At 47.8% G+C, this 24,550-nt stretch overlaps 1 protein-coding gene across 1 annotated transcript in view; it reads left to right on the top strand.

Moving 5' to 3' along the window:
• Positions 1-24,550, top strand: part of syt7b (synaptotagmin VIIb) — a 78,688-nt gene that overhangs the window by 16,635 nt on the left and 37,503 nt on the right. Inside the window, exons 2-3 of the mRNA XM_062549354.1 lie at positions 13,360-13,463; positions 23,272-23,351. Of these exons, the coding sequence (XP_062405338.1) occupies positions 13,360-13,463; positions 23,272-23,351 (184 nt within the window). The remainder of the gene's footprint in view (positions 1-13,359; positions 13,464-23,271; positions 23,352-24,550) is intronic.

The following is a 24,550-nucleotide window of genomic DNA, read 5'->3' as shown; positions in this document are numbered from 1 at the left end:
TCCACATGGGTAGCCAGATAAATTGTGAAGCAATTTTTTAATGTTGGCTCGGCGGCTGAAATAAAGAGTCGAAAGTGACTCAGTGTTCTAAGACCTAATCAAGAGGGATATTGTTTCCCTTAGGGCAATTACATTACAGCTAACGTGTGTAGTTTCATTCACTGTATTAGATCAGACTGATTAATTAGACAGGAAGCCCTGCATGAATATGCTGTGGGTACACAGACATGAAAGCCACCATAACCTGAGATGAGGAGAATATGCAGAGGAATCTCAGCCATCCAGACTGTCAGTTTGTAGGCAGACTCCACAGGGACACATAGGTCCACAGGCAAAGAAGCCATCCCATCTCCAGACAGACAGACACAAACACACACACGCACACGCGCACAGTCGCACACACACACACACACACACACTCTCTCTCTCACACACTGTCTCACACACACACTGGCCTTGGTACACACAGACAGACAGACAGATATATACACACACACACACACACACACACTGGCCTTGGTACACACATTGAGACAGACAGATGGAGGGAGGAAGTTGAGAGAAAGGCCACAGGCCTAGTCACAGTGTTCATAGGAGGTGTGTGTGTTTTAGCCTGTTTAATGGACTCACCTGTCAGAGCAACTCACTTTAGCAGTCCATCAGTACTGGAACCACACTCTCTCTCACACACACACACACACACACACACACACACACACACACACACACACACACACACACACACACACACACAAACACACACACACACACACACACAGACACACACACACACACACACACACACACACACACACACACACACACACACCCATGCCCACGAGTCCACTCACATACACAGAAACACACATGCGTGGCAAGTGCATTCACACATCTTCACACATAGGCATGCTCATTGACATGCATGTATGCACACACACTCAGGCAGACTGCTTATTCCAGAGGCCCACACAGTTTGGCCCATTGCAGTGAGACATCACAAGGGCCCTCTGGTTATAGTACTAATAATGAAGCCGTAAAACAACATCCCTCCTTTTTCCCTGTCTCATACACACAGGACCAATAAAGCCACCGTTCTGAGTCTTAGCCACTGGCTAACAATATGCTTGAGTTGCAAGTGTGTGTGGGTAGGTGTGTGTGTGTATACGTGTGTGTGTGTGTGTGTGTGTGTGTGTGTGTGTGTGTGTGTGTGTGTGTGTGTGTGTTTGTGTGTATGTGTGCGTGTGTGCGTGTGTATGTTAGTGTGAGTGTGTGTGTGCATGTGTGTGTGTGTGTGTGTGCGCGTTTTTGCATATGTGTGTGTGTGTGTGTGTGTGTGTATACATGTGTGAATATGTGTGTGTGTGTGCAAGTGTATGATGTGTATGTGTGTACAAACATGTATTTGTAGCGTCTGTTTTGGGTGCCTGTCTGTGGTGATTTAGGTTTGCGGTATGATTCAGTGTTTGCAGGCGAGCGTCCCAGCGAGTGCTGTGTCTGTACGTCACCTCTGTGCTGAACAGCAGCCCCGCTCACAGATCTGGTGTTGCTAGTCTCCACCCTGAGATTGTCTTTTCTACTGTGCATTTCTGTGTGTGTGTGTGTGTGTGTGTGTGTGTATGTGTGTGTGTGTGTGTGTGTGTGTGTGTGTTTGTTGGAGGTTGTGTTTGTGTGTGTGTGTGAGGGAGATAGAGAGACAGAGAGGGTGTGTGGGTGTGCGTGTGTGCGTGTGTGTGTGGGTGTGTGTGTGTGTTTGTTTGTTGGAGGTTGTGTTTGTGTGTGTGTGTGAGGGAGAGAGAGACAGAGAGTGTGTGTGTGTGTGTGTGAGTGTGTGTGTGTGTGCGTGCGTGTGTGTGTGTGTGTGTGTGGTGAGGTGGTGGGCTGTGTGGGGGGGGGGGGGGCAGAGACACCCTGTTGTCTAATTCATTCGGACACCTCTGCACCCCCCTGGGAAGGCTCCTATTGAGCAGCATTCTGCTGGCGTTCTCCACAGACACCTCATACTTCCTCGCTCCTCTTCAATGTCGCCCGCACGAGAGCGAGTGTGACACGCGCTGGGCTAACGGTGGGAGCCGCTTACGTGTGTGTCCTTGTGCGCAGCAAATTGCATTACTGTCTACGCGTGCGTTTTTCTTTTTCTTTTTTTTTACGCGCGTGCCTTGCTAAGAACAACAACGTGTCGCGCATTCCTATTTCCGCGCAAAAAGGCCACACGACCGGTCAGAGCGGCATTTTTTTGTTGTTGTTGTTGAACATGCGCGCAAAGCAAACACTCGCCCCGTAGGCTTCGCTACGGTCAGCGGACTATTAAAAAAATCTGCTTTATATTCAGCGTGAGCGAGGGGCCGGAGGGGTCAACCGGCTGGCCCGGCCACCGCGAGTCCGCGACCACCAGCACAATCTGATCCCTCCGTCTCTCTCATGTCCCCGCCTGGCACTCCCTGCGGCTCCGTCCGCACCGTCACACGGCCTCCTCCAGCGCTCCCCCTCCGTCCTTTAATCCGCCCTCCTCACCGCCTTCCAAAGAGCACTTTGTCTCAGTCCTCGCCCTCATCCCTGATCCACTCTCACGCAAGCCTCCGCCCGCATCCACCCACCCACCACCACCATCCCCATCTCCTCCTTCCATCTCTCTCTCTCTCTCTCTCTCTCTCTCTCTCTCTCTCTCTCCAATCTCTGCTGGCTCTTATTCTCTCCCTCTTTCTATCTCTGACCTTCAGCCTCTCAAGCGCTCCTTTGTGTAATCCTGCTTCTCTCTCCGGCTGGCCCTGGTCCCCTCGAACCCTCCCCACTCTCCTCCTCCAACCTTCCCCTCTCTACCCCTCAAACCTTCCCCTCTCTCCTCTTCCATCCCTCCCCTCTCTCTCCCCCTCGAACCCTCCCCACTCTCCCCCTCCAACCTTCCCCTCTCTACCCCTCAAACCTTCCCCTCTCTCCTCTTCCATCCCTCCCCTCTCTCTCCCCCTCGAACCCTCCGCACTCTCCCCCTCCAACCTTCCCCTCTCTACCCCTCAAACCTTCCCCTCTCTCCTCTTCCATCCCTCCCCACTCTCTTCTCCAACTCTCTTCTCCATCCCTCCCCACTCTCCCTCTCCATCCCTCCCCTCTCTCCCCCTCCAACCCTCCCCACTCTCCTCCTCGAACCCTCCTCCCTCTCCCTCTCTTTCTCTGCTGTCCCTCGTACCCACTCTAACCTCGCCTCTCCTCTCCTCTCCTCTTCTCTTCTCTCACTCACTCACTCGCTCTCCCCCTCAGCACTCCAGCCTGCTCTCTCTCTCTCCGCTCCTTGTTCTTATGCCATCCATCTCTACGGGCCATCATTGGCCCTCTCCACTTATCTTTTGCTTTCCTCTCTGACCACCATTTTGCACTTGTTCTTGGGAGCATGGCTGCCACTTGCTGACAATTCTGTATTTCTGTTTCCATCTGTACTCTCAGCTTTTTAAAACCTACTTCCACTCTTTCCCCTTCTCTCTCATTCTCTCTCTCTCTCTCTGTCTCTCTCTGTCTCTCTTTTTCTCCCATTCTGATATGAACCCTCTTCTCTCTCTGTCTCTGTCTCTCTCTTTTTCTCTCATTCTGATATGAACCCTCTTCCCTCTCTCTCTCTCTCTGTCTGTCTCTCTCTCTTTTTCTCTCATTCTGATATGAGCCCTCCTCTCTCTCTCTCTCTGTCTCTTTCCCTTCACCTCGGTCTCGGTGCTGGTGAGTTATGGCGTTCCCAGTCCTAGGCGGCCCTGTTGGCTCTAAATAAACCCGCGGATGCTGCTCATTACGGGCATCATATCACATGCCTCTGGGAAATGGACTTTGATGGGTTCTGCCTGTGAACCGCCCCGATAAATACACCTGCCAATCAAATAAATGAGAGTGCCGGGGCCGCGTTTGATGCCCCCGTGTCCCCGCGCCGACACCGCATCGTTTTCCATGTGTTGCAGCGGAGAAGGAGATGGGGAGAGGGGGAGAGAGAGAGAGAGAGGGAGGGAGGGAGAGAGAGGGAGGTAGGGAGAGGGGGAGTAAATAGGTGAACGAGCGCAGCGGCTGTAGGAGCAAGGTGTCGAGCGCGTCGCTTCAGTGGCGGACAAAATGGAGCCGAGTGGTGCTCGTGTGCGGCGGGCGGCAGGTGGGGGTGAGAGTAGCCACTCGACGCCTGGTTTAAAGTTCACGCGGAGCCGACATGGCCGGGAGAGCCTGAGTCAGACTGGGGGAAGCTCAGCAAGCGGACGTAAACACACACACAAGCACAAGCACAAGCACAAGCACACATACACACACACACACACACACACACACACACACACACACACATACATACACACACTCACAGAGAAAGAGAGAGAGATACTATAGGAGCATGAGGGAATGGGAGAGAGAGAGAGAGAGAGAGAGAGAACGGGGGACAGAGAGAAAAATAGAAACAGAAGGAGAGAGAGAGGAATAAGCGAATAAGAGAGAGAGGGGGATGAGATAGGGGAATGAGAGAGGGGAATAAGAGAGAGAGAGAGGGGAATGAGAGAGAGGGGAATGAGAGAAGGGAATGAGAGAGAAGACATAATTGAATAAGAGCCTCCCCCCAAAAGGTGACAGTAAATAAGTCAGCATCAGTGGTGCACTGGAGCAGCAAATCTAATGAATCTCTCTAAGACTTGCCTAATATCTCCTTTATCCCTTTGTTTTGGTTCGATGCTTGGAGAGATAAAAGACTCCGGGTGGGGAATATGACGAGGGGTATGCAGGAATGAGAGCATTGATAAACAGACAGGGAGGGAGGGACACAGGGCAGGCTTTCTTTAACAGGTGACTAGTTTTAATCATCCCTGTTGGAGAAGGTGTAATTGCTCGATAAGGGGAAATTAGGATGCAGCGGCGCCTATTACACAGAATAAAAAAAAAAGCGTATACAGTAAACAGCATTATGAACAAGGAAAGGGAGGGAAGATTGAGTGGTGGAATTACATGTTTGGAGGTATCCAGCGGTGAGGGAGACAGAGAGGTGAGTGCTGTGTGTGTTGACGGGAAGGCAAAGAGGGTTTGTGTGTGCGAGTGAAATGCCTCGTCAGCCTCCCCGTGGCAGTTTATTGCCTCGGTTATTGTTTGTGTCCAAACTGTAAAGTTGCGTGGAGTGCATGCCGCTCGCGGCGGTTGGCGTGAGGGGCTGATGCCGAACCCGTGGGCGGGCGGGCGGGTTGACGACGCCAGCGGCCGACTCTCAGGAGCTCTCCAGTACCGGGGCCGGGCACCGTGCGGCGTGGCGTGGCGCAGCGGAGGGCTCAGCGTGATGCCCATCAGCGCCCAGCGTGGGGCCTCATCCTGGCAGAGTCCTGATGGGCGCCTCGCGGGGGTCAGGGCCAGGGGGGGGGAGGGTGAGGTTCGCTGGAGTCGGAGGGCTGGAAAACATGGCCAGACCGACTCGCCCCACTCGCTCCAACCAACACGCTTTCCTAATTGCCGTCCCTTGTTGCCAAAGCAGCTTTTTTTTTTTTCTTCTCTGGTACAGATCTGGCCGCTCCACGCTGTCGGCCCAACCCAACCCCAACTGTCCCTGCATGCGCTCGTGTACAAGATGTGCTGTGACTGGCCCCAGCCGTTTGTCAGGAATATTCTTGTCATGTTATGAAGGCTGCTGTCTTTTATGAGATGGCGCAATCCGAGGGCTGGTTCATCATGTGGAGTAGCCATTTTAGTGTGGATGATGGCTAGGTCAGCCACTTCATGAAATGGATGGGGCATCTTTCTATATTAAAATAATGGCATAGCCAGGGGGTTGGGTTGGATGAATGTGCCAAGTGAGTAATGTCGAAGCGGAATAAGTATAGCCTCTTATTTCAACAAACCGTAAACAATACTAGCCTTTAAATCAGTTGCATTCATTATTCATTAATAGTCCAGGTCTGTCTGTTAAAGCAATGAATATTTTAAGCTGTAGTTCTGTAGATTGTATTGCCTTTTCAGCTCATATATGATGCATTGATTGCTGTGCTGAATGGATTACTCTTTCAAATGGCTTGAATACAGAGATATTTTCTACAAATTCAATTATTATTCCTAATGCTATGGAGAGGGAAATGCGTCACACAGGCAAAGAAATTTCATGTAAACTCAGGCCCTGATGTACTAAGAATAGCGATCGTAACGTTTTTTGCGCCAAGGCCAACACGCAGAAAGCACACGCTATCATACTTCAGTTTACGTCCTATTTACCAATCCTGAAATTCGTTGGGTAATCTGCGCCGTTCTCCGCCCCTTAACGCAGTTTGCGAAGGACAACAACTGAACGACACGTCAATCAGAAGCGCAGTGGAATGAAGTTAACTGATGACAACATTAAAAGGAATCCGACGTTTAGCGATCATGAAATAATACAATGCATAATGTCAACAAGCAGGAAGATAATTTAGGGCAGTAGGTCTACTCAAACTAAGCTTACTTGTGCACGTAGGCTATGGAAGATTGATCAAATCTAACAAGTAGGAAAGTTTAAGCGGATGGCGTGAAAGTGAAAGTAAACATTCGAAAAGCCACCGAAAGTTAAGGTTGCTTTTGATGTAGTACAAAGACGCAAAACTGGTGGTCTAATTAGCGATTTTGTTGTCTTTCAATGATTCTCTTATAGATGCATTTAACAGCAAATCGCATTTAACACCTGCTTTTACAAGGCGGAAATATTTAGGCGCAAAATAGACGTGCGCTTTCATGGGCAGTTTTAGTACATACAGGGGAATACATAATTAGGCGCATTTAACGCTTCTCCTCCCATCTTTTTACACGAACCTCCTACTATCAGCTGACACTCCCATAAATCCATATGCATGAGACGGAAAAGCGCAATTTGCCATTTTCAGCTCCCGCGACAGGCAGTCTGCGCCTTCACGTCATTGCGGCCCGTTAATACATACCTCGCCATCTTTCTATGCGCACGTTGCGAAACAAATACGCCTGAAGTGGGCGCAAAAGCGTTAGTACATCTGCCCCTCAGTGTCAAGATGGATATATAATACAATTCAATATTCATGTTGTTCAGGCTTTTTGTGCCTTTGTTTTCCACTGTCCAGCCTCAGCAGCTAGAGGACGATCAGAGTCTCACTGATGTGAAGAGGTCTTCATGAAGCTGGTGCATAACAGGGACTTTCGCTGGCGCGCAGCACCCACAACCGCACAGCCGGCTCTGCTTAACACGCACCCAGGGTGCCGAGCAGCCTACTTTTAAGAAGAAGGCAGGCCAGCAGACAGGCAGGCCGAGGCTGAGGCTCGCCTCGGCTCGGCACCAAAGGCCGTCTGATGAGGCTGTGAAGCAGTGCTCACTGCTCAGCTCTGCGCCTGGGAGGTTATTTAGGATAGAGCTGTGGCCCCCGCGCCGCTCCCCGAAGAGCCCTCGTCGGTCTGCCACTGTCACTGTTTTCCTCAGCACCTCCCTTCTAACAGCCAATGAAATGCTGAGGAGGACTAAAAACCGTATATCTGGAGCAGTCAAAATTGAGGTGAAGCTCGACCCTCTCCTGAGGAAGGCTGCTCACCACTGTATCTCACCCTGGTGTGTCAGCCTTTCCCTAATCCAATCAGCAGTCTTCATTAAGCGTGTATTAAGATGTCTAATTTTCTGATATGGGAGGCACATTTTTTTCCCCCTGTGAATTAGCGATTAGATATGAACAGCATGCAGTTATTAAAACAAGATGAGTAACGGTCTTTGTCCACTAACAACTGCTCCAACAGCACGCAGAGGTGGAAAAATCCAGTTTTCAGTGAGTAAAAGTCCTTCCACATATCTGTGCCAACCATTAATTTAAACCAGCTGATTCTAGGTAGGTAGGTTGAGCAGCTAATTAGATAAGCTAAGTGCACAGGTAGAACCAATACATGATCGGACTTTAACTCACTGAAAGTGGATTTTTCCACTTCTGAAGCAGTGGAAAACTGTAAAGTCATACTTGCACTGGCCTGTACTCGTGTTTACCGTTAAATGGTTTCTTCCTAGTGTTTGGTCCAGTGTGGACTATAGCAGCCTGGAGTCGTAGCGGTAATGGCTAGTAGAGTCCTAGTGGTGTTGTATGGGTTTGATGAAGATGCGAAATGGTATTGAGCTTGTTTGCAATTGTTGCAATGTTGTGCTCTCAATAGCCAACCTCTGCTGCACTACACCACTTCAGCTCCACGGACTCACCCAACTAATGAGCTTCATTCATCTGCTAAACCAGTAGAACGCTTCAACAGTGGCTGCGTTGGGGGGCACTACTGGGAGTGGTAGATTGGCTTTCTCTTTATTGCATTAAACTCAAGCTGTCCAGCAGTCTGAAAAATGTCTTGATTTGACAATTACTTGTTTATTTGATCTTCTAGTCGGTGTATGTGCTTGGGGGGGGGGGGGGAGGGGGCGTTGTTGTAATTTCTAGTTATCATGCACGCATATTACCATAATTGTTTATGCCTTTCACCGATGCTTTTCGATTTACAACATTGCCTTGAGGGGATTGGCCGACTCATCAGTGCCCTCTCTGACTGAGTGGAGACATCACAGGTAACTCTAGGTCAGTGGTTGGCCGGGCAGACTTGGCTTGTGTGCTCAGATTGGTTTCACTACACTTGGCACTCTTCTGCCACTAGCTCTATTTATGGGCTAAATTCCCCTTTTGAGCTCCACAAGCTCCTCTAGAATAGACTCCCCTCTGCTTTATCGTGCTTTTCTCCACCCCTGTCTTTTTGTGGCTCTGCACCTTTTTTTTTACTTGTTTATTTTCTCCTCTCTGTGCAATCCGTTTCTCTTCCCAGTTCCACTTACCTTCACATTAGCAACTGCTCCCAATGCATATTCATTTGTTTTTGTACATGTTCACATGCTTTGATACGTGTTCATTTTCTGTGTCCTACGTCGTGCTGCTAGTGCTCTTTTGTCAATGGCGTCCAGTCTTATGTAATGAAACGTAATGTGGTTTAATGTGTTCAGCTCTACTGTAACGTGGTTGAATTCTACACATCTCTGCCCCGTGATTGATAAAGTATTTGTTTGGTTGCCAGGAAATGTCTGCACTATTGAGGCAGAGAGGTATTGTGATGATTTGTGCTCTCGGTTTTCTGTCAGCCGCACGATAACATTTATCATTCATGACAAGGCACACTGCAATCCTCTTTGGCGTCGCTCACCCACAAAGCCTATGAGTGCTCGAAATGCCTGAGGTTATAATTTTGCTTTGTTTTTTTCCCCCATCGTTTTTATTTGGTATGTTTCTTTTTTGTTTACACCACGATCAGCCACTGCAGTTATATGTATAGATGTGAGCTTGGCATTTGAAGGTAGATACAGTTTTTTTCAATCGCTAACAAGCGTTTGTCCATTCATTTGACACATTTTCAAAACTCTAAACACAGACTCTCACCTACAAAACACAATTGGCCAAATGGATAATTTTCCTCTCAAAGGCACATTCCATGTTCTTACACCACATTTTGTTACATATACACTAACTCGTCATTTCTCTGCACACACTAACTTTATCAAAACACTGGAAACCTGACACAAAATGAAGTTATTTTGTCAAAGAATGAAGATTGTTTTCACTTCACAAGATACATGCAGTCAATTAGAGTACACTAGGTTTCAAAATACTGGCTACTGTTGACATTACAAAAACTGTATAGACTTTCATGTTTCAGTTTTACAGGTATTTGCATGCAAAACATGCAATCCAGCATGTTTACACTTACAGTAATTTCTTGGTTGGGAACTGTATGTCCAAATGTAATGTTCACATTCAAATGCATTCCAGTAAAAGGCAAATCTTTTTTTTTTTTCTTTTTTTTTTTACTGTTCACTAGGCCTACAGGAGGTGCAGTATAAATACTGTTTACAGTAGACTATGATAGAACAGAAAAAGTTTTACAGCATTGCAGTGAACAAAATATCCATGAAACACAAGAGCATTCTGAACAACAGCAAAAAGCCCAGATAAAAAGGGGGTGAACAAAAAAAGCACAATATTACTGTGTCTAATCTCTGCACCTGCTCCTCTCAGTGCTCCTGCACATCTCACTGGGCCTGCTCTTCTCTGGGCCCCTTACTCTTCCTCTTCCTAGTCCAGACATTACAGTATTTGTCTGTCTCTTTTTCTGCTTCCAAAAACATCACCTCCTCTTTTTACTGAGTAAGTGTCAATGTAATAGAGAGAAATAACCCCTGTCACTGAGTCTAAGATAGACTGGAATCAGCTGTGGTTGGCCCAATTTACCCAACATAAATCATCTGTGTGTCAATTATTCGATTGTTTGTTTATTATCAGCTGAGATATATTGCTTTTGAATTAATAACATTGCAGAAGCAGAGGTTTTTATACTGTATCTAAGGTTTGGAATATTGTTTTAACTATTGTGGGATGTTGTGTGTTAACATTCGAAAATAATGCAAAAATGATCCATTATTTTGTTGGGAGGTATAGTTTGTCTGTTAACAAAATGTAAGCATTGTGAACATGTATTCACTGACTGCATACTGTGTGAAAACAACATGAAATGTGTGAATGGTATGGCCACAAAAGACCGATGCTGTGCTAACTGTGTTTAGAGTTTTGAAAATGTATCAACTGAATGGACAAACGCTTGTTAGCGATTGAAAAAAACTGTAAATGAAAATAGCAAATGAATGCTGGATGCAAACGAGTGAGGACTGTAGTAGTCTATATTTAGAGCAACATTTTAAAAAGGGACCGTTTGAAGTAAAGCAGTGACATTTTCTATTACATTTCCTTTTCAATTATGTTAACTTGCCGATGAAACTGAGGAGAGCATCTGCATTTGGGAAGTAAAAATCCCACTGAGATCTATGGAGGTCGGAATCAGCTGTGAGGGAAGGCAGAGATTAGGCCCAAAAGTTATTTCTCATTTGCATATTGCACTCATTTCCCAGAGCGAGAGAGGCGGGAGAGGTGATTTATAGGACTAGCAGGTGCACAGAGAATGAAAAAGAGAGGCTGTTTACTTGTGTTACCATAAGTGTGTGTGTGTGTGTGTGTGTGTGTGTGTGTGTGTGTGTGTGTGTGTGTGTGTGTGTGTGTGTGTGTGTGTGTGTTTGTGTGTGTGTGTGTGTGTGTGTGTGAGAGAGAGAGAGAGAGAGTGAGTGAATGTTTATGTGTGATATGTGTGGATGTGTGTGTGTGTGTGTGAGTGAATGTTTATATGTGTGTGTGTATGTGTGTGTAAGGCCAAAGAACAATAGTGAGAGCTTCCCATTCTTTAGCTGACATGGTTAGGCAACACATGCCATCGCCTTCAGAATTCTCCAGTGAGATGGCCCGTGGAGAGGAAAATCGCAGTTTTGTCGAGACAGAGGAGAAAATGCCTCTGAGACACAGCACGCTGGACCACAGAAGCATGCACTTGTCTGTCAAGGTTGTGTTTGTGCAAGTGCTGATCAGCCAACAAAAGCGGAGAGTTAAAGGAACGAAATCGGCTTACATTTATTTACAACAGGGGACTTGCGAGATGGATACTGACAATTACAGCGTGAGTTCCCTGGAGCGCTTTAATTGAGCAGGATTTTGGTAATGAGTCTGTAGTGTGGAGGACCCTACCAGTTTTTACTGTATGTGTGTGTTAACCCCAAAAGTGCATCGTTCCTACCAGTTTGCCTGGTCTCTGTGTGTGTGTGTGTGTGTGTGTGTGTGTGTGTGTGTGTGTGTGTGTGTGTGTGTGTGTGTGTGTGTGTGTGTGTGTGTGTGTGTGTGTGTGTGTGTGTATGAGTGTGTATGTTAACCCCAAGAGTGCATCTTTCTGTCTGTGTGTTGTTCCTTTGTCTAGGCTTATTTTCCCCCGTTAGCTCACCGTGGGGTTGTGTGTGTGTGTGTGTGTGTGTGTGTGTGTGTGTGTGTGTGTGTGTAGTGTGTGGATGAGCTACAGTATGATAAATGAGGTGAGAGAAAAAGGCACATTACTGACCCGCACTCTTCCGTCTTTCTCCCTCTCTCCCTCTGAAATGCGCCTCGTTTTGGTGGTAGAGATATTCTTAAATCATTTGTTCTTGTCTCACCCCCCCACCCCCCCACCCCATCCCATCCCCAAAACCACATATACGGCCACAATCCCAAACCTGCATCCTCCACTCCTCCTCTTCTCTCTGCTATCACTCCTAAATCACATCCCTCCGCTACCTCCCGTGGCTCACGGTCCATGGTTCCTCTCAAGGTTACCTCCTTTAGTGTGCTCCTTGGGGAGCGCCTCCCTAAACCAGCTGAAGGGGGTGTCGAGACCCCGCTGTATTTTTATCAGCTAACAGATCGTTTTAGCGTACGAAGCGCAATTAGCCGCGCAACTAGGTCTTTAGGTTGCTCCGATGGCCCCGTGCTCACCCACTCACTTCCTGTTCTGGCTTAAGTGTTGCATGGTGGTCCCGATACTTTATCTGGCTCACCTTGGCGAGAGAAATGGGTTGGTGTTTTTTTTTGTGTGTAACGGTCGGTGTGCAGTGCAGTGCACTGGGCAGATGCAAAGTGGATGTGAAGTGCTGTGTGGGGTAACATCACTGAGATGGCTGATGCATGAATTATGTTTTCAGACATACATTACCTCTCAGTGCCTCTGCTCCCACTTCCCTGCCTCCCTCCTGAGTTATGAATGACGATGCCCCGGCATCGAGGGACCTCTTGCTATCTTTAGCCTCGCTACAAGATCCGTATCTCAGCGCCCGTGTTCGCTCCATCCAAATATATTAGAGAAAAAATGGAAAACAGAGGAGAACTTGAATGAAACATTCAAAACTACAATTAAGAGTTCTAATCCCCTCTTTTATCCAGTCTTTTTTTTCTCCTTCTCTCCTATGAATCCCTTTTTTTACGGTCTTTGTCAATTCAGTTTTCATCATAGCTTGCTTAGCGAGCTAATTGGCATGGCAGAAATGCATTTGAGACACCTCATTATGTGTGAACAGATTTATGAGTTTAGGGTAATCACGAGATACTATGGGATTAAAACCAGATTCATTTCACATTTCACATTTCAGACGGTGGTGAAGAATAAAGGGGTGGTGGTGGCGGGGGGCGTACGTAGCGGTCAGGAGTGAATGATGAACTGAGCGCTTTGTTAAACTCTTTTGTTGAAATCTCTTTTTGCCCCCTCTCTCTTCCTATCTCTCTGTCCCTCCCTGTATCCCTTTCTCTCTCTCTCTCTCTCTCTCTCTCTCCCTATCTCTCTGTCCCTCCCTGTATCCCTTTCTCTCTCTCTCTCCTCTCTCTTTCTCTCTCCCTCCTCCTCTCTCCTTCTTTCTCTCTCTCTCTTTCCCTCTCTCTCCCTCCCCCCCCCCTCTCTCTCTCTCTCTCTCTCTCTCTCTCTCTCTCTCTCTCTCTCTCCATCTCCCTCTCTCTCTCTCTCTCTCTCTCTCAGGTTCCGTGTCCCTCAGCGTGTTCCTGGTGTCTCTGGGCCTGACGGTGTGTGTGGTGTGGCTGGTGGCCCTGTGTGGTGTCTGTGGCTGGTGTCAGCGCAAGCTGGTGAGTGACGTCAGAGCCTCCCCCCACTCCAGAGCCCCAACGTCACACACACACACACACACACACACACACACACACCCGCGCGCACACACACACACACACACACACACACACACACACACAGAGCACCTGCGCGATGCAGCGCAGCACATTATACCACCTGCCGCTCCGCACCTATTACACAATACCAAAATGCTGATACCCACCAAACTCACCTTGGGCAATTAAACGGCTCTCTTTTCGGTTACTAGAGAGCCTTTCCTCTGTCCCTGACGTCATGGCCAAGGTCAAAAGCAGCCATGTTTAGTGAGAGGTTCCACTTAAGAAAGGGAAATAGGTTGTTAGTAAGCTACTGTACTGAATATACTGTAGGTGAAATTAGTCACAATGTTCTTCCCCTTCCTGATTCATTACAGACGAAAGCTAAAGCAAGAGACATCAGAAGAGAATTTCTCTTTTATGTGGACCTCTTAAGGGGGCCTTTAGGGACGTGCATTCAGGCTGAAATATGTTAAGAGCACATTTCAAAGAATTGCGCGCACGTTAGCTTTAATCAGAAGGGAAGAGGCATCTGCGTAGTCACACAGAGCGTTGTGGTATGGTTTGTCCTGTAGCCAGTCATATCAGTGCATGGATTTAATTGGAGCGCAGCATCGCGGTTGACATTATGTTTACAAATGGGAGCACAGTCTCTTTAAATCTTGCATGCAAGTGTGTTTGTGTGTGTGTGTGTGTGTGTGTTTGTGTGTGTGAGTGTGTTTGTGTATATTAGAATGAACTGGTTGTTATCGGCGCTTGTTGGAGGCAGGGGTTTTTGCACTGTTTGTTTACGAACACCATGAGGTCAGTTATTCCACCGACTGTGTCTCATTTAGTGCACAGCGCCTCATCATCTAATACACAGAGAGAATAATACACACAACAAATATCTGAGGGAACAACAGGCACATAAATCCAGTAGGAAAGCCCATATAAATAGATTTCTCATAATTGGAAGAAAAACATTTTTGTGTGTATGTCAGACAGAGAGAGAAAGAGAGACAGAGATTTTATGCCAGTGACTGTGTGTGTGTGTGTGTGTGTGTGTGTGTGGGGGGGGGGGGGGGGTGTTTGTGTGTCGAAAAGAGAGAGGGCAAGAGAGAGAAATGTGTGCAATCTTGTGTCTGTGACTGTCTTTGTGTGTGTGTGTGTGTGTGTGTGTGTGTGTGTGTGTGTGTGTGTGTGTGTGTGTGTGTGCGTGTGTTTGTGTGTGTCTGTGTGTGTGAAAGTACCCATTAAGTGCGAAGCCTTAGACAGGGAGTCTCAGAGGCATAGGGATAGGAGGCATCAGGACTAAACCAGCACTGCTTATATCCAGGGTCTGTCACCACCCCAAAATGAGACAGAGAGGAGCCATGCCTCTCCGCATTTTACTGCCTATATAACTTCACTGATTCGGGTATAATTAACTCTGATTAATAATTAGTCATTGGCAGTCTGTTCATTAGGATGGGGGTAGAGGGAAGTGAGGGGGATCAGCATTTAGTATGGGCAAATGGCTTAGTCTTAAATTAAATTCTGTTATGGGCCCAAACATTAACCTCCTTACCCTCCGCCTCAGCCAAACAGTCTGGCAGACAGTGAGAACTCCTCCACGGCACGAAACAGTTGGGCTGATGCTTTATTTAGAATGACACTGTTGCTCGACACATGAAGTGACTAACTGGCTGATGTGTGTCAAGCGAGTGCAGGGAAGAGTAAAGAGATTCTGACTCTGGAAGGGAGACTGGCAGTCTGTCTCCATTAGAAATGGAGCTGCAGGCAGAGCGAATCTGACTCTGGATCAGAGTCCTGCGCCTCCTAGAATCCGCATCATTCCCGTGGGTGGAATTAGGCAAATTGTGTGTTTTGCGTGGATTGAATCTGGTTCTACCGTGTGTATGTGAAGGAAGGCGGCGGTCACGTGTGGTTGTGCGAGACAGCTGGGTTGTGAACAGCAGTCTAGCGTTCTCTAACGAGGGAGAGCATTGTTGACATGTCTAACATTTCCAGCTCCAGGTGTTCAGCTTACACAACCGATTCCCCAACCATACAGACAAACAAACAAACAAACTCATGCAACAAATATCGATTGGAAAGAGCTCTATGGTTTGGGTTTCAGATGTTTACATCATCTTGTTTTGGATGAGTGTGTGTGTGTTTGTGTGTATATGACTTTGGAGCTCCTGTTTGCCTACCTGACAGTGTTGCTGGTAGGGTATCATTTGGTGAGTGTTAATTATCCACCCTGGGTGTGACTAGGGCACTGTATGGAGTCATTAGCATGCCTTCTCCCTGTGTCCTCTGTGTCTCATATACACACACACACACACACACACACACACACACACACACACACATACACACACACACACACACACACACACACACACACACACACACACACACACACTCACTTAGAGACACATGGACGAACGCATACACGCACGTACATAAGACACATGCACGTGCATGTGCATGCACACTCAAACTCACATGCACACACACACACACACACACACACACACACACGCTCATTCAGAGACGTGCACGAATACACAGACATGCACGTGAACACACCCTCAAACACACAGACACACGCACACACAGTAATTCACTCTGTCATTGTCCCGCTCTCTTACATTCATATCACACATACACAGATGTTCACAGACATAAACAAGGTCAAGATTGGCAGTGTTTTCATGGGTGCACCATGGATGGGCCTTTTTGTATGCTGTCTGAGGCAGGGGGCCAAACGTGTGCCCTTCACCACGAGTGTTCATTGAAGGATTCTCCATATCTCCCGTCCTCACATACGCCACGTGTTCCACGTGTGTAATTGGATGCCCTTTATGCTTCTCGTCTTATCTTTTACGCTAATCTTTGCCCCACAGAGTCACGAGAACTCGGATGCTTCCATTGTCACAGGTTACATCGAATTACATTTCAGCCCTTTAACTTAATCTAGATCAACTGAGAAACTGAAAGGTAGATAAAGTCGAGCTTTTAAGTGATCAATGGCATAGATTGACTGTTAACTGATTACCCATGTACATCTGCTTAACCTAAGTCTCTTGCTCCAAAATGAAGCACAATTCATTCATAGTGCATTGTAGAGATTGTGTTGCTCCCTGAAAGTGGAGGTAGTGAGGTGTCAACATTATTCTACTCGGAGTCAGATATAACTGGAATCAGATGTACAAGTCTGCACTTAAGTCATCTAGGAAGAGGCAAGGGTCTGGTGAGATGAATTAAAACATTCAGTGGACTGACATTCAAGGCATTGGAAGCGGTTCACTATTCATCAGAGCACCGGTGGTGGTCAGGGACCGTCTCCGGGCAGCGAGCCATCGGCCAGCTGAAGGGTCATCACACTCAGATGTCCTCAGTCATTAGAAGGTGCTGTAAAACGCTGTAAAATGCTGAAGTCTTCATGCCTGCCATCTGGAGCTGAGGAAGCCTCTGATGAATGGCAAGACTCTCGGTATTGTAATGTACAGGAAATCCAGTGAAGGTTCTTTTTATAACATGTGAACATAGAAATCAGTGTTACCGACATGTCTGAAACCTGTGGTAGTATCTGGAGAAAAATAGGCAACATGATGTACACTTAAACATAAAACATAAAACATAAAAAAAAAACATTAAACATATTTAGATTTATACTGACATATTTTGAGTATTTTCATCTGAACAAAACCCCAAACAAAACACAAGAAAGAGAACTCAACCCTCCCCTCCACAAACTATTTTCCGTGTTCCATTGGAACAGTTTTTTTTATTGTTTGGGGGACAGGTTTGTTATGGTTTGTGGGACGGTTTTGTTATGATTTGGTGAATAGGTTTGTTATGGTTTGGGAATATAAGTTTGTTTTGGTGTGGGGGATAGTTTTCTTATGGTTTGTGGAATATGTTTGTAATGGTGTGGGGGACAGGTTTGTTATGGTTTGGAGTAGGTTTGTTATGGTGTGAGGGACAGGTTTGTTATGGTGTGGGCGACAGGTTTGTTATGGTTTGTGGGACAGTTTTGTTATGGTTTTGGGGGATAGGTTTGTTACAGTAATAGTTTTGTTTCCTGTTTACGGAACTAGGGTTGTGTACGAAGATCGTGTTTGTTTGTACAGTGTACCGGTACTCACTGTATGAGTACAGCTGAGCTTGGGGATTGCGCGGAGATATTCACTGAATGTGACAAACTAGGGCTGTGAGCTTGGGGATTCACTGAATGTGACAAAGTTAGAAATCACTTGTAGTCACTTACTGTGCCTTTCAGAGATCCAACCCCTCTCTACTCTCCCTCTACACACATACTGTAAGTAAAGCAAAGTTTGAATGACAGCTAATACACTCTTTCATGTTTACAAAGATGGCACTGTTTAGAACTGTGCTGCTTGGTCACCTCCTTTTGCAACTGTTTCTATCACACTGCCAAAATCAGTGGACAATTACACAGTAAGGAGTAAAGGAATTGCTTTACCTGACCTGTAAAATATCCATTGTGTGTGTGTCCACAACCTCTAATATAATGTAATAGCATCATCAGAGATCATCACTCTGTGTGTGTTTCTCTGCAGAGTAGCATTCGCGATTGTCAGAAGACGTGTCTCACAGTAGCAGAATGAACAGGTATGAGAGGGCTAGTAGTGGTCTGTTTCTTCATTTAGCTTCCATTTTAAAAACCCAAGTATAGACATGAAAGAATATATTGTAGATAAATGGATTGCCACACCCTAATAAGCTATCCGAAGCTTGTAAATAGAAGCCCAGACACCAAGTAGACAACATTTAAATATAAACATCCACAAAAGTGTTATTAAGATTTAGGGAATGCATTTACCCCACAGCAACATTTACAACCAACAAAGTGCATTTACAATCATACCAGCAAGCTAGAGCAAGGGAAGTTAATCGATAATGGATGCAGTTGTTCTCTCAGACAGAATTCATAAATAAATAAGGCTCAAATGGGCGCCCAAATATACTTTGGCAGCCATTAATACACCTGGCTGGCCGGCCCGACTAAGATCCATGTGTGGGAAACACTTGAAATCTTCTGGACTGGATCCATAATGCGACTATCTCCTATTCTGCTCAGTCCCACGCAGCGATGTGGACAAGAGAGCACATCTCGGCGGACTGCTCAGCGCTCTTACATAAGAGCGTCTTTTCTGCCTGACGGACGCGGAGGCCTGGATGTGGTTAATGCCCCATGTTGGCCCCGAGGGGCCCACTAATGATTCATATGTTGATGCCCATGTTGTTCCATGCCACGGGGCATTTCTAGAGCTTTGTGAATGCAGCAGCTCAGTAAATTCTTGCTTTGTCTTTCGTGCAATCTCTCTCTCTCTCTCCCTCTCTCTCTCTTTCTCTGTCTCTCTTCCTCTCTTCTCTCCCATTATGCTGCGCATCCTGCATGTTTATCCTGGGCTCTGGCAAGCATGTTTGTGCACGCGTGGGAGTAGATGCAAATCCACCTCTCTCGCCCACCTCCACCCGCTGCAGCCCTCTCTCTCTCTCTCTCTCTCTCTCTCTGGATGTTCATCTGGGCCTCCATCTCTGGCACTCGCCGAACATCTACACACTCCGACTCACACACCCACGCCGGCGTGGCCCCCACAGTCCCCCGGCCATCCACTGCTTCTCACTCTTTCTCTCGCTCTCTCTCTCTCTCTCTCTCCCTCTCTCTCTGTTTGTTTGGTCTCCCTCTCCGCTTGTGCCTGTATCCATGTTGTCTCCTTCACCACTTTGATTGTTTTGTCTCCCTCTTCTCAGCTTGTACCTGTTTTCTCACCCCCCCCACCCTTTCTGCTTTTTTCTCCTGAGATTATCATGCCTCTCGTCCTCCAGCGTCAAGAGTCCTTTTCATACACCTCTTTCTCTCTCTCCCTCTCTCTCTCTTTGTGTTTATCTCTGTGTGTCCTTCGTGAGTTTGGTTCTGCTTGTTCCTGTCTGTGTGCTCTTTTAACCCCTGTGTCCCCCGCTGTCCTTGTCACCATTTTGGACACATGCTGCGCCACCTCTCTTTTCTCTCTCTCTCTCTCTCTCTCTCTCTCTCTCTCTCTCTCTCTCTCCTCTCCTCTCCTCTCCTCTCCAAACCTCTCCTGTCTGCCGTGCTTTGTTCGTCCTTTTCTCCTCTCCTCTCCATGTTTAATTCCATTAGGAGGTCCAGTCCAGATGGGATCACTTAGACTTGGTGACACACACACACTGAAGGAAGGCACTTAGCAGCCCTCTCATGCCTGATCGCTGTTCGAGTTCTCCAGAGTGACAACAGAGCCCCTGCTGCAGCCACCACTATCCAATATGCAACAGTCCGCTCCAGTAAAATATGTATGCCGCCAAGAATACAGGCCGGATTAATGAGTACATGGGAGGAGACAACAGAGGCTTCTTCGCACAAGCCAAAGTTAAGCCCAGTGCTGCACAGACATCTCTTAGGTACTTGCTTTGAGAAGTGATTCTTGCAAAGACTGTATGACCCAAATCCAGTGTAGGTCCACAGAAGAAGGAAAAAAACAACATTACAAAACAGCTGCCACCCCCACAATTTCCTTCCCCTGAAATAAACTGCCTGTCCATTTGTCTAAATCATGGTCGATTGCAGACTTAGGCTCTGTTGCAGTACAAATTGCAGTATATCACAGGCCAAGGGTATTCATTGATCTCAATCCAATACATTCCCGAGAAATGCCACTCAGTTATAAATATGAACAAAAATGGAAATCCATAATGAGAAAGCAAAGATGATGGTTATGGCTTATTGATTGCCCCACACACACACACACACACACACACACACACACACACATCCAACTCCCCTAACTAACAACTTAAACAAATGATTGGCATAGTGATAGTGAAGCCAGATGTTTTCCATTTGCCTGGTAGTCGGTCTTCTGAGAGTAGCCCAGTTTTCATGAATTGTGAGAAATATGGCTGCCCACTTGTGAGAAATATGGCTGCCCACTTGACACTTAACACATTTACGGGATGATATAATGAAACCGTAAAAAACAAAAAGACATGGCGGGGAGTGGGACATGTTACAGGGATCTGGATGCCCATTTTCGACTGGAGCATGCTGAAAGCAAAACGAGGGGCGGGGGGCAAAGTGCTGGCTTATTTTCCCCATCGTTTACATCGTCGCCATCGCACATGTACATGCAAATTTGACCCAGATGGTTTGTCTGGCAGGGCGCAAGAGTGGAGGAGGAGGAGGAGGAGGAGGAGAAGGAGGAGGAGAGGGGAGATGAAGGCATCAGGAGTGGGGAATGACGAGGAGGAGGAAGAGGAGGAGAGGGGAGATGTAGGCATCAGGAGTGGGGAATGAGGAGGAGGAGGAAGAAGAGGAGAGGGGAGGAGAGGGGAAGATGAAGGCATCAGGAGTGGGGAATGACGAGGAGGAGGAAGAAGAGGAGAGGGGAGGAGAGGGGAAGATGAAGGCATCAGGAGTGGGGACTGAGGAGGAGAAGGGCGGACGTGAAGCGTGAGGATGTAGGCTGGAGGGGGAGGATTTGTGGCCGCTTCTCAGCTGTGACACAAATTTACCAGTATGGTGCCGTCGTGCCGAGGAAGACCCATTCGGGGAACACACCAGCTAGCCCCCGCAGGAGAAAAGACTCTCGAACACACAAACACACACAGACACACACACACATTCTCCATCCCCATCTTCCAGCGCCGTTGATCACGTCTCTATTCCCTCGTCTCCTCGCTGGTTTTGTTAATTCATTTGGAAACCCACACATCCTGTCACTCACTTGTTTAGCCACCCACCACCCCCCAGTGGGCTTTATGTTTTTCTTGCCCTGTTTTTCCCGCTTCCTTCTCTCCCACTCTCTTCCTCTCTCCCTCCATCCCTCTCTCTCTCTCTCTCTCTCTCTTCCGCCTTTTCTCCTCCTGCCCACCCCTGGTCCTGGCTGCCTCCTCCCCTCTGTGCCACCAGCCCTCTCAATCAGCCTCATTCTCTCTCATCCTTCCCCTCCCTCTCTCTCTCTCTCGCTCTGTCTCCTGCTCTCTCATCCTTCCTTCCTCTTTCTCTTTCTCTCTTGCTCCCTCTCTCTCTCTCTCTCTCCCGCTCTCTGCCTCGCCCTCCCCTTACCTAACTCCTGAACATTTTATGGGAGCATTAAATGATAGATGAGCTGCACTTGATAGCATACTCTTCGCTGTCAGATTCCTGCCTTCTGTGTCCCACTTGAAACCACTGTGAGCCTCTGACTGAGAGCGTGCGTGCGTGCGTGCGAGCGTGCGTGCGTGCGTGTGTGCGAGAGCGACTGAATGAGAGAGAGATGCATGTTTGTGTTGTTCTTGTCTATGTGTTTACATAGTAGAGGTTCGGTGTTGATTGCAGGGGCATAATGTGGAAGTAAAACAACAACAGCAACATGAGTGGATTCGCAGCGCCCGTGGATGTTGCCGGAGACAACGAATGTGAGCGAACGGGGGATAGTTACGTAACACCAATAAAAGGAATAAAGAATCCTCATCCACATGTTCTACAATACATCTCCCCATCACTACTACTCCAAGCCAAGCCTGTGTTTCTCCTCTCCAGCAGTCCCCTGCCATTGAAGTGAATTGGCAACCATTTCCTGGCAACATTAGGAACTGTAAATGTGCAGGGGGCGGAGTGGAAGCCACCCATCAGAGTGCATGTTCCCTCTGTCTGTGGGCAGAGCGTACTGGCGAGTGGCCGCTATCTGCGCAGTCACTTGAGCAGATCTGTAATGGTGCTGTCAGGAGAATCACAGGGGAGATTTTTCAGTCCGTTTGAAGTGAGACGCTGCTTTCTGCAACAGAACCTCTTCATCACTTCAAACGACGAGCCACAACCAGCACAACGTCCTTCCAGAGGCTATGTCTGTGTGTGTGTCTGTGTGTGTTTATATGTGTCTGTGTGTCTGTGTCTGTGTGTGTGTGTGGCTGTGTATCTGTGCATGTGTGTGTGTGTGATTGATGTGTATGTTCTTTGTGTGCTAGAGTCTGTCATATGAGTCTTGAATGCACATTGCACATGTTGAGCTTGGGCAGATAGGCAGACTGGGTGCGTCTGGCTCCTGTTTGTTGTGGAGTCGTGTTTGCTGTTGGCCAGAGGCCGCATATACGGTGGACGGCGGACAATCGGCTCGGTGCGACCGCACGGTGGCTCGTTCAGTCGAATCCCATTTAGGAGCTGGAAGCCGGCCGTGAGTCCTGGACCCCGTCCAAAGCGCCGCTTCCCTGTCTCTCGTTTCGAATCGTTCCTCATCTTTTACACTGCTTTTGGCAGGTGATGGATCCCGAAAGGCGGCACAATAAATCTTTTGCCAGAAAATGGTTTACGGATACCCAAATGAGGACAGTGCTTGGAGCTGCTGTGATGGACAAAGATAATATAATGTTATTGGCCATCGAGGTGACTCCTCCTGATTGTTGCGATTAGCTGAGCAAACGGTGGGCAGGTAATGTCAAAGGTCAAATAACAACCATTGATTTATTTTGCCCAAAATAAGAGTGCACTTTATATTCTTGGCAGACTCTTGGGACATACCCGTTGACTCCACATAATTGGCCCCTCTCCCAGAGTGGCCTGTATTCTCAGGAATAGATACTGAGGCATCAGGGCATGTGGCACTAAAGGTGTTTCTCGCCCACATGAAGTATCCTCCCTCTTTACTCACCCACTTCTCTCCTCTCTCTCTCTGTCCTCCTCTCTCCTTTATCTCATATCCTCTTCTCTTCTTCCTCTATTCCTCTAATGGCCTGGTTTGTGTGTGTGTGTGTGTCTGTGTGTGTGTGTTCCCAGGGGAAGAGGAACAAACCTGGAGTGGAGACGGCGGGCACCCCGGACTCTTCCCGAGGCCGAGGGGAGAACAAAGGCCTGAAGTAGGTTGGGTTGGGACAAAGGGAGATAGAGTTAGCGGCACATAATTGTCCAGTCCTTTCCACACTTTTGGAGGGTGTAGCTCTATAAAGTCTCAATGGCCTTTTCAGTCTAGCCCCCTTGTCTGGCCTTTGGAGCAGGTTGAAAGTTGTGCAAGGAGTCCATTAGAAGAGCATAAATGAGTTAGAACAGGTGCTAAGAGTGGCAATTACCTGCGCAGTCTTTGCCTGTTTTGGGGCGTGCTATGCGACTGACTTCGTTTTTAATCATAGATGCTAGGAACCTGAGCATCACTTAGCTTACAGTCAGCCGCTGCGCACCCGGAATGTTAATCAGACTCCAATCTAATTAGATGAGCGCATCAAGCCCAGGATGGGCGCTATTGTTCCGTCCGCCTTCACGTCCAGTTGGCTTATCACCAAAAGGTGATCCACTCTCCTGTGGCAGCATGGCACCACTATCTTCCGGAAGCCTGCCCCCCTCGCACGCCCCGAAGGACTCTTTGATTCGCATAATCGTTGTGTACAAACGATCATTAATCTGGAAGCAGGCGGTCGCATTTTTATGAGCTGCGAGAGGCAGGAGCACTCAAGGAGACAATCGTGGGAGATAATGGGGCCTGCTTGTGTTTGTGCAAAAGCCCGAGCAGGCGGCGAGCAAGGGGCGGGCGGAGGGGCGGAGGGGCGGAGGGGTAACCGGAGCGTTCTCACGAGCAAAAGCAAACATGGTCGGGGCGGGAGGGGCAGGGTGGCATCTGAATGGCATCACGCTGCCACGCGCACCCCCCTGCCAGCGGCGCCCTCCCTCACACAGAGCCGCGCACAGATGTGCGGCTGTGCGTCCTCCTCGCTCCTCGCTCCTCGCTCCTCGCTCCTCGCTCCTCGCTCCTCTCGCCGCCGTAGATCGCGGTCACGTACCGCAGGCTCGCCTCGCGGAGCACCGGCATAAAAGCGAGCTCAGTCATGGCAGAATGAAAGATGAAATCGAAGTCCAACTGAGGAGATTCAAGGCTAGGTTGTCAATCACGTACGGCCTTCCCACAAGCCGAGAGATGCTGATGTTATACAAGATCGGTGAACTGTTACATTTCATGTGTAAAGATATCCTCGCTGTTCTTTTATTTTAACGAGCTTGGTGCAGTATTTCTTGTCAAAATCTAATTCTACATTGAATATCATTTACAGATAGTGTGGGAAGGACT

Source organism: Sardina pilchardus, chromosome 11, assembly GCF_963854185.1.
Source record: "Sardina pilchardus chromosome 11, fSarPil1.1, whole genome shotgun sequence".
Lineage (NCBI taxonomy): Eukaryota > Metazoa > Chordata > Actinopteri > Clupeiformes > Clupeidae > Sardina > Sardina pilchardus.
The sequence above is the reverse complement of the archived record's forward strand: the minus strand, read 5'-3'. Positions and strand labels throughout refer to the sequence as shown.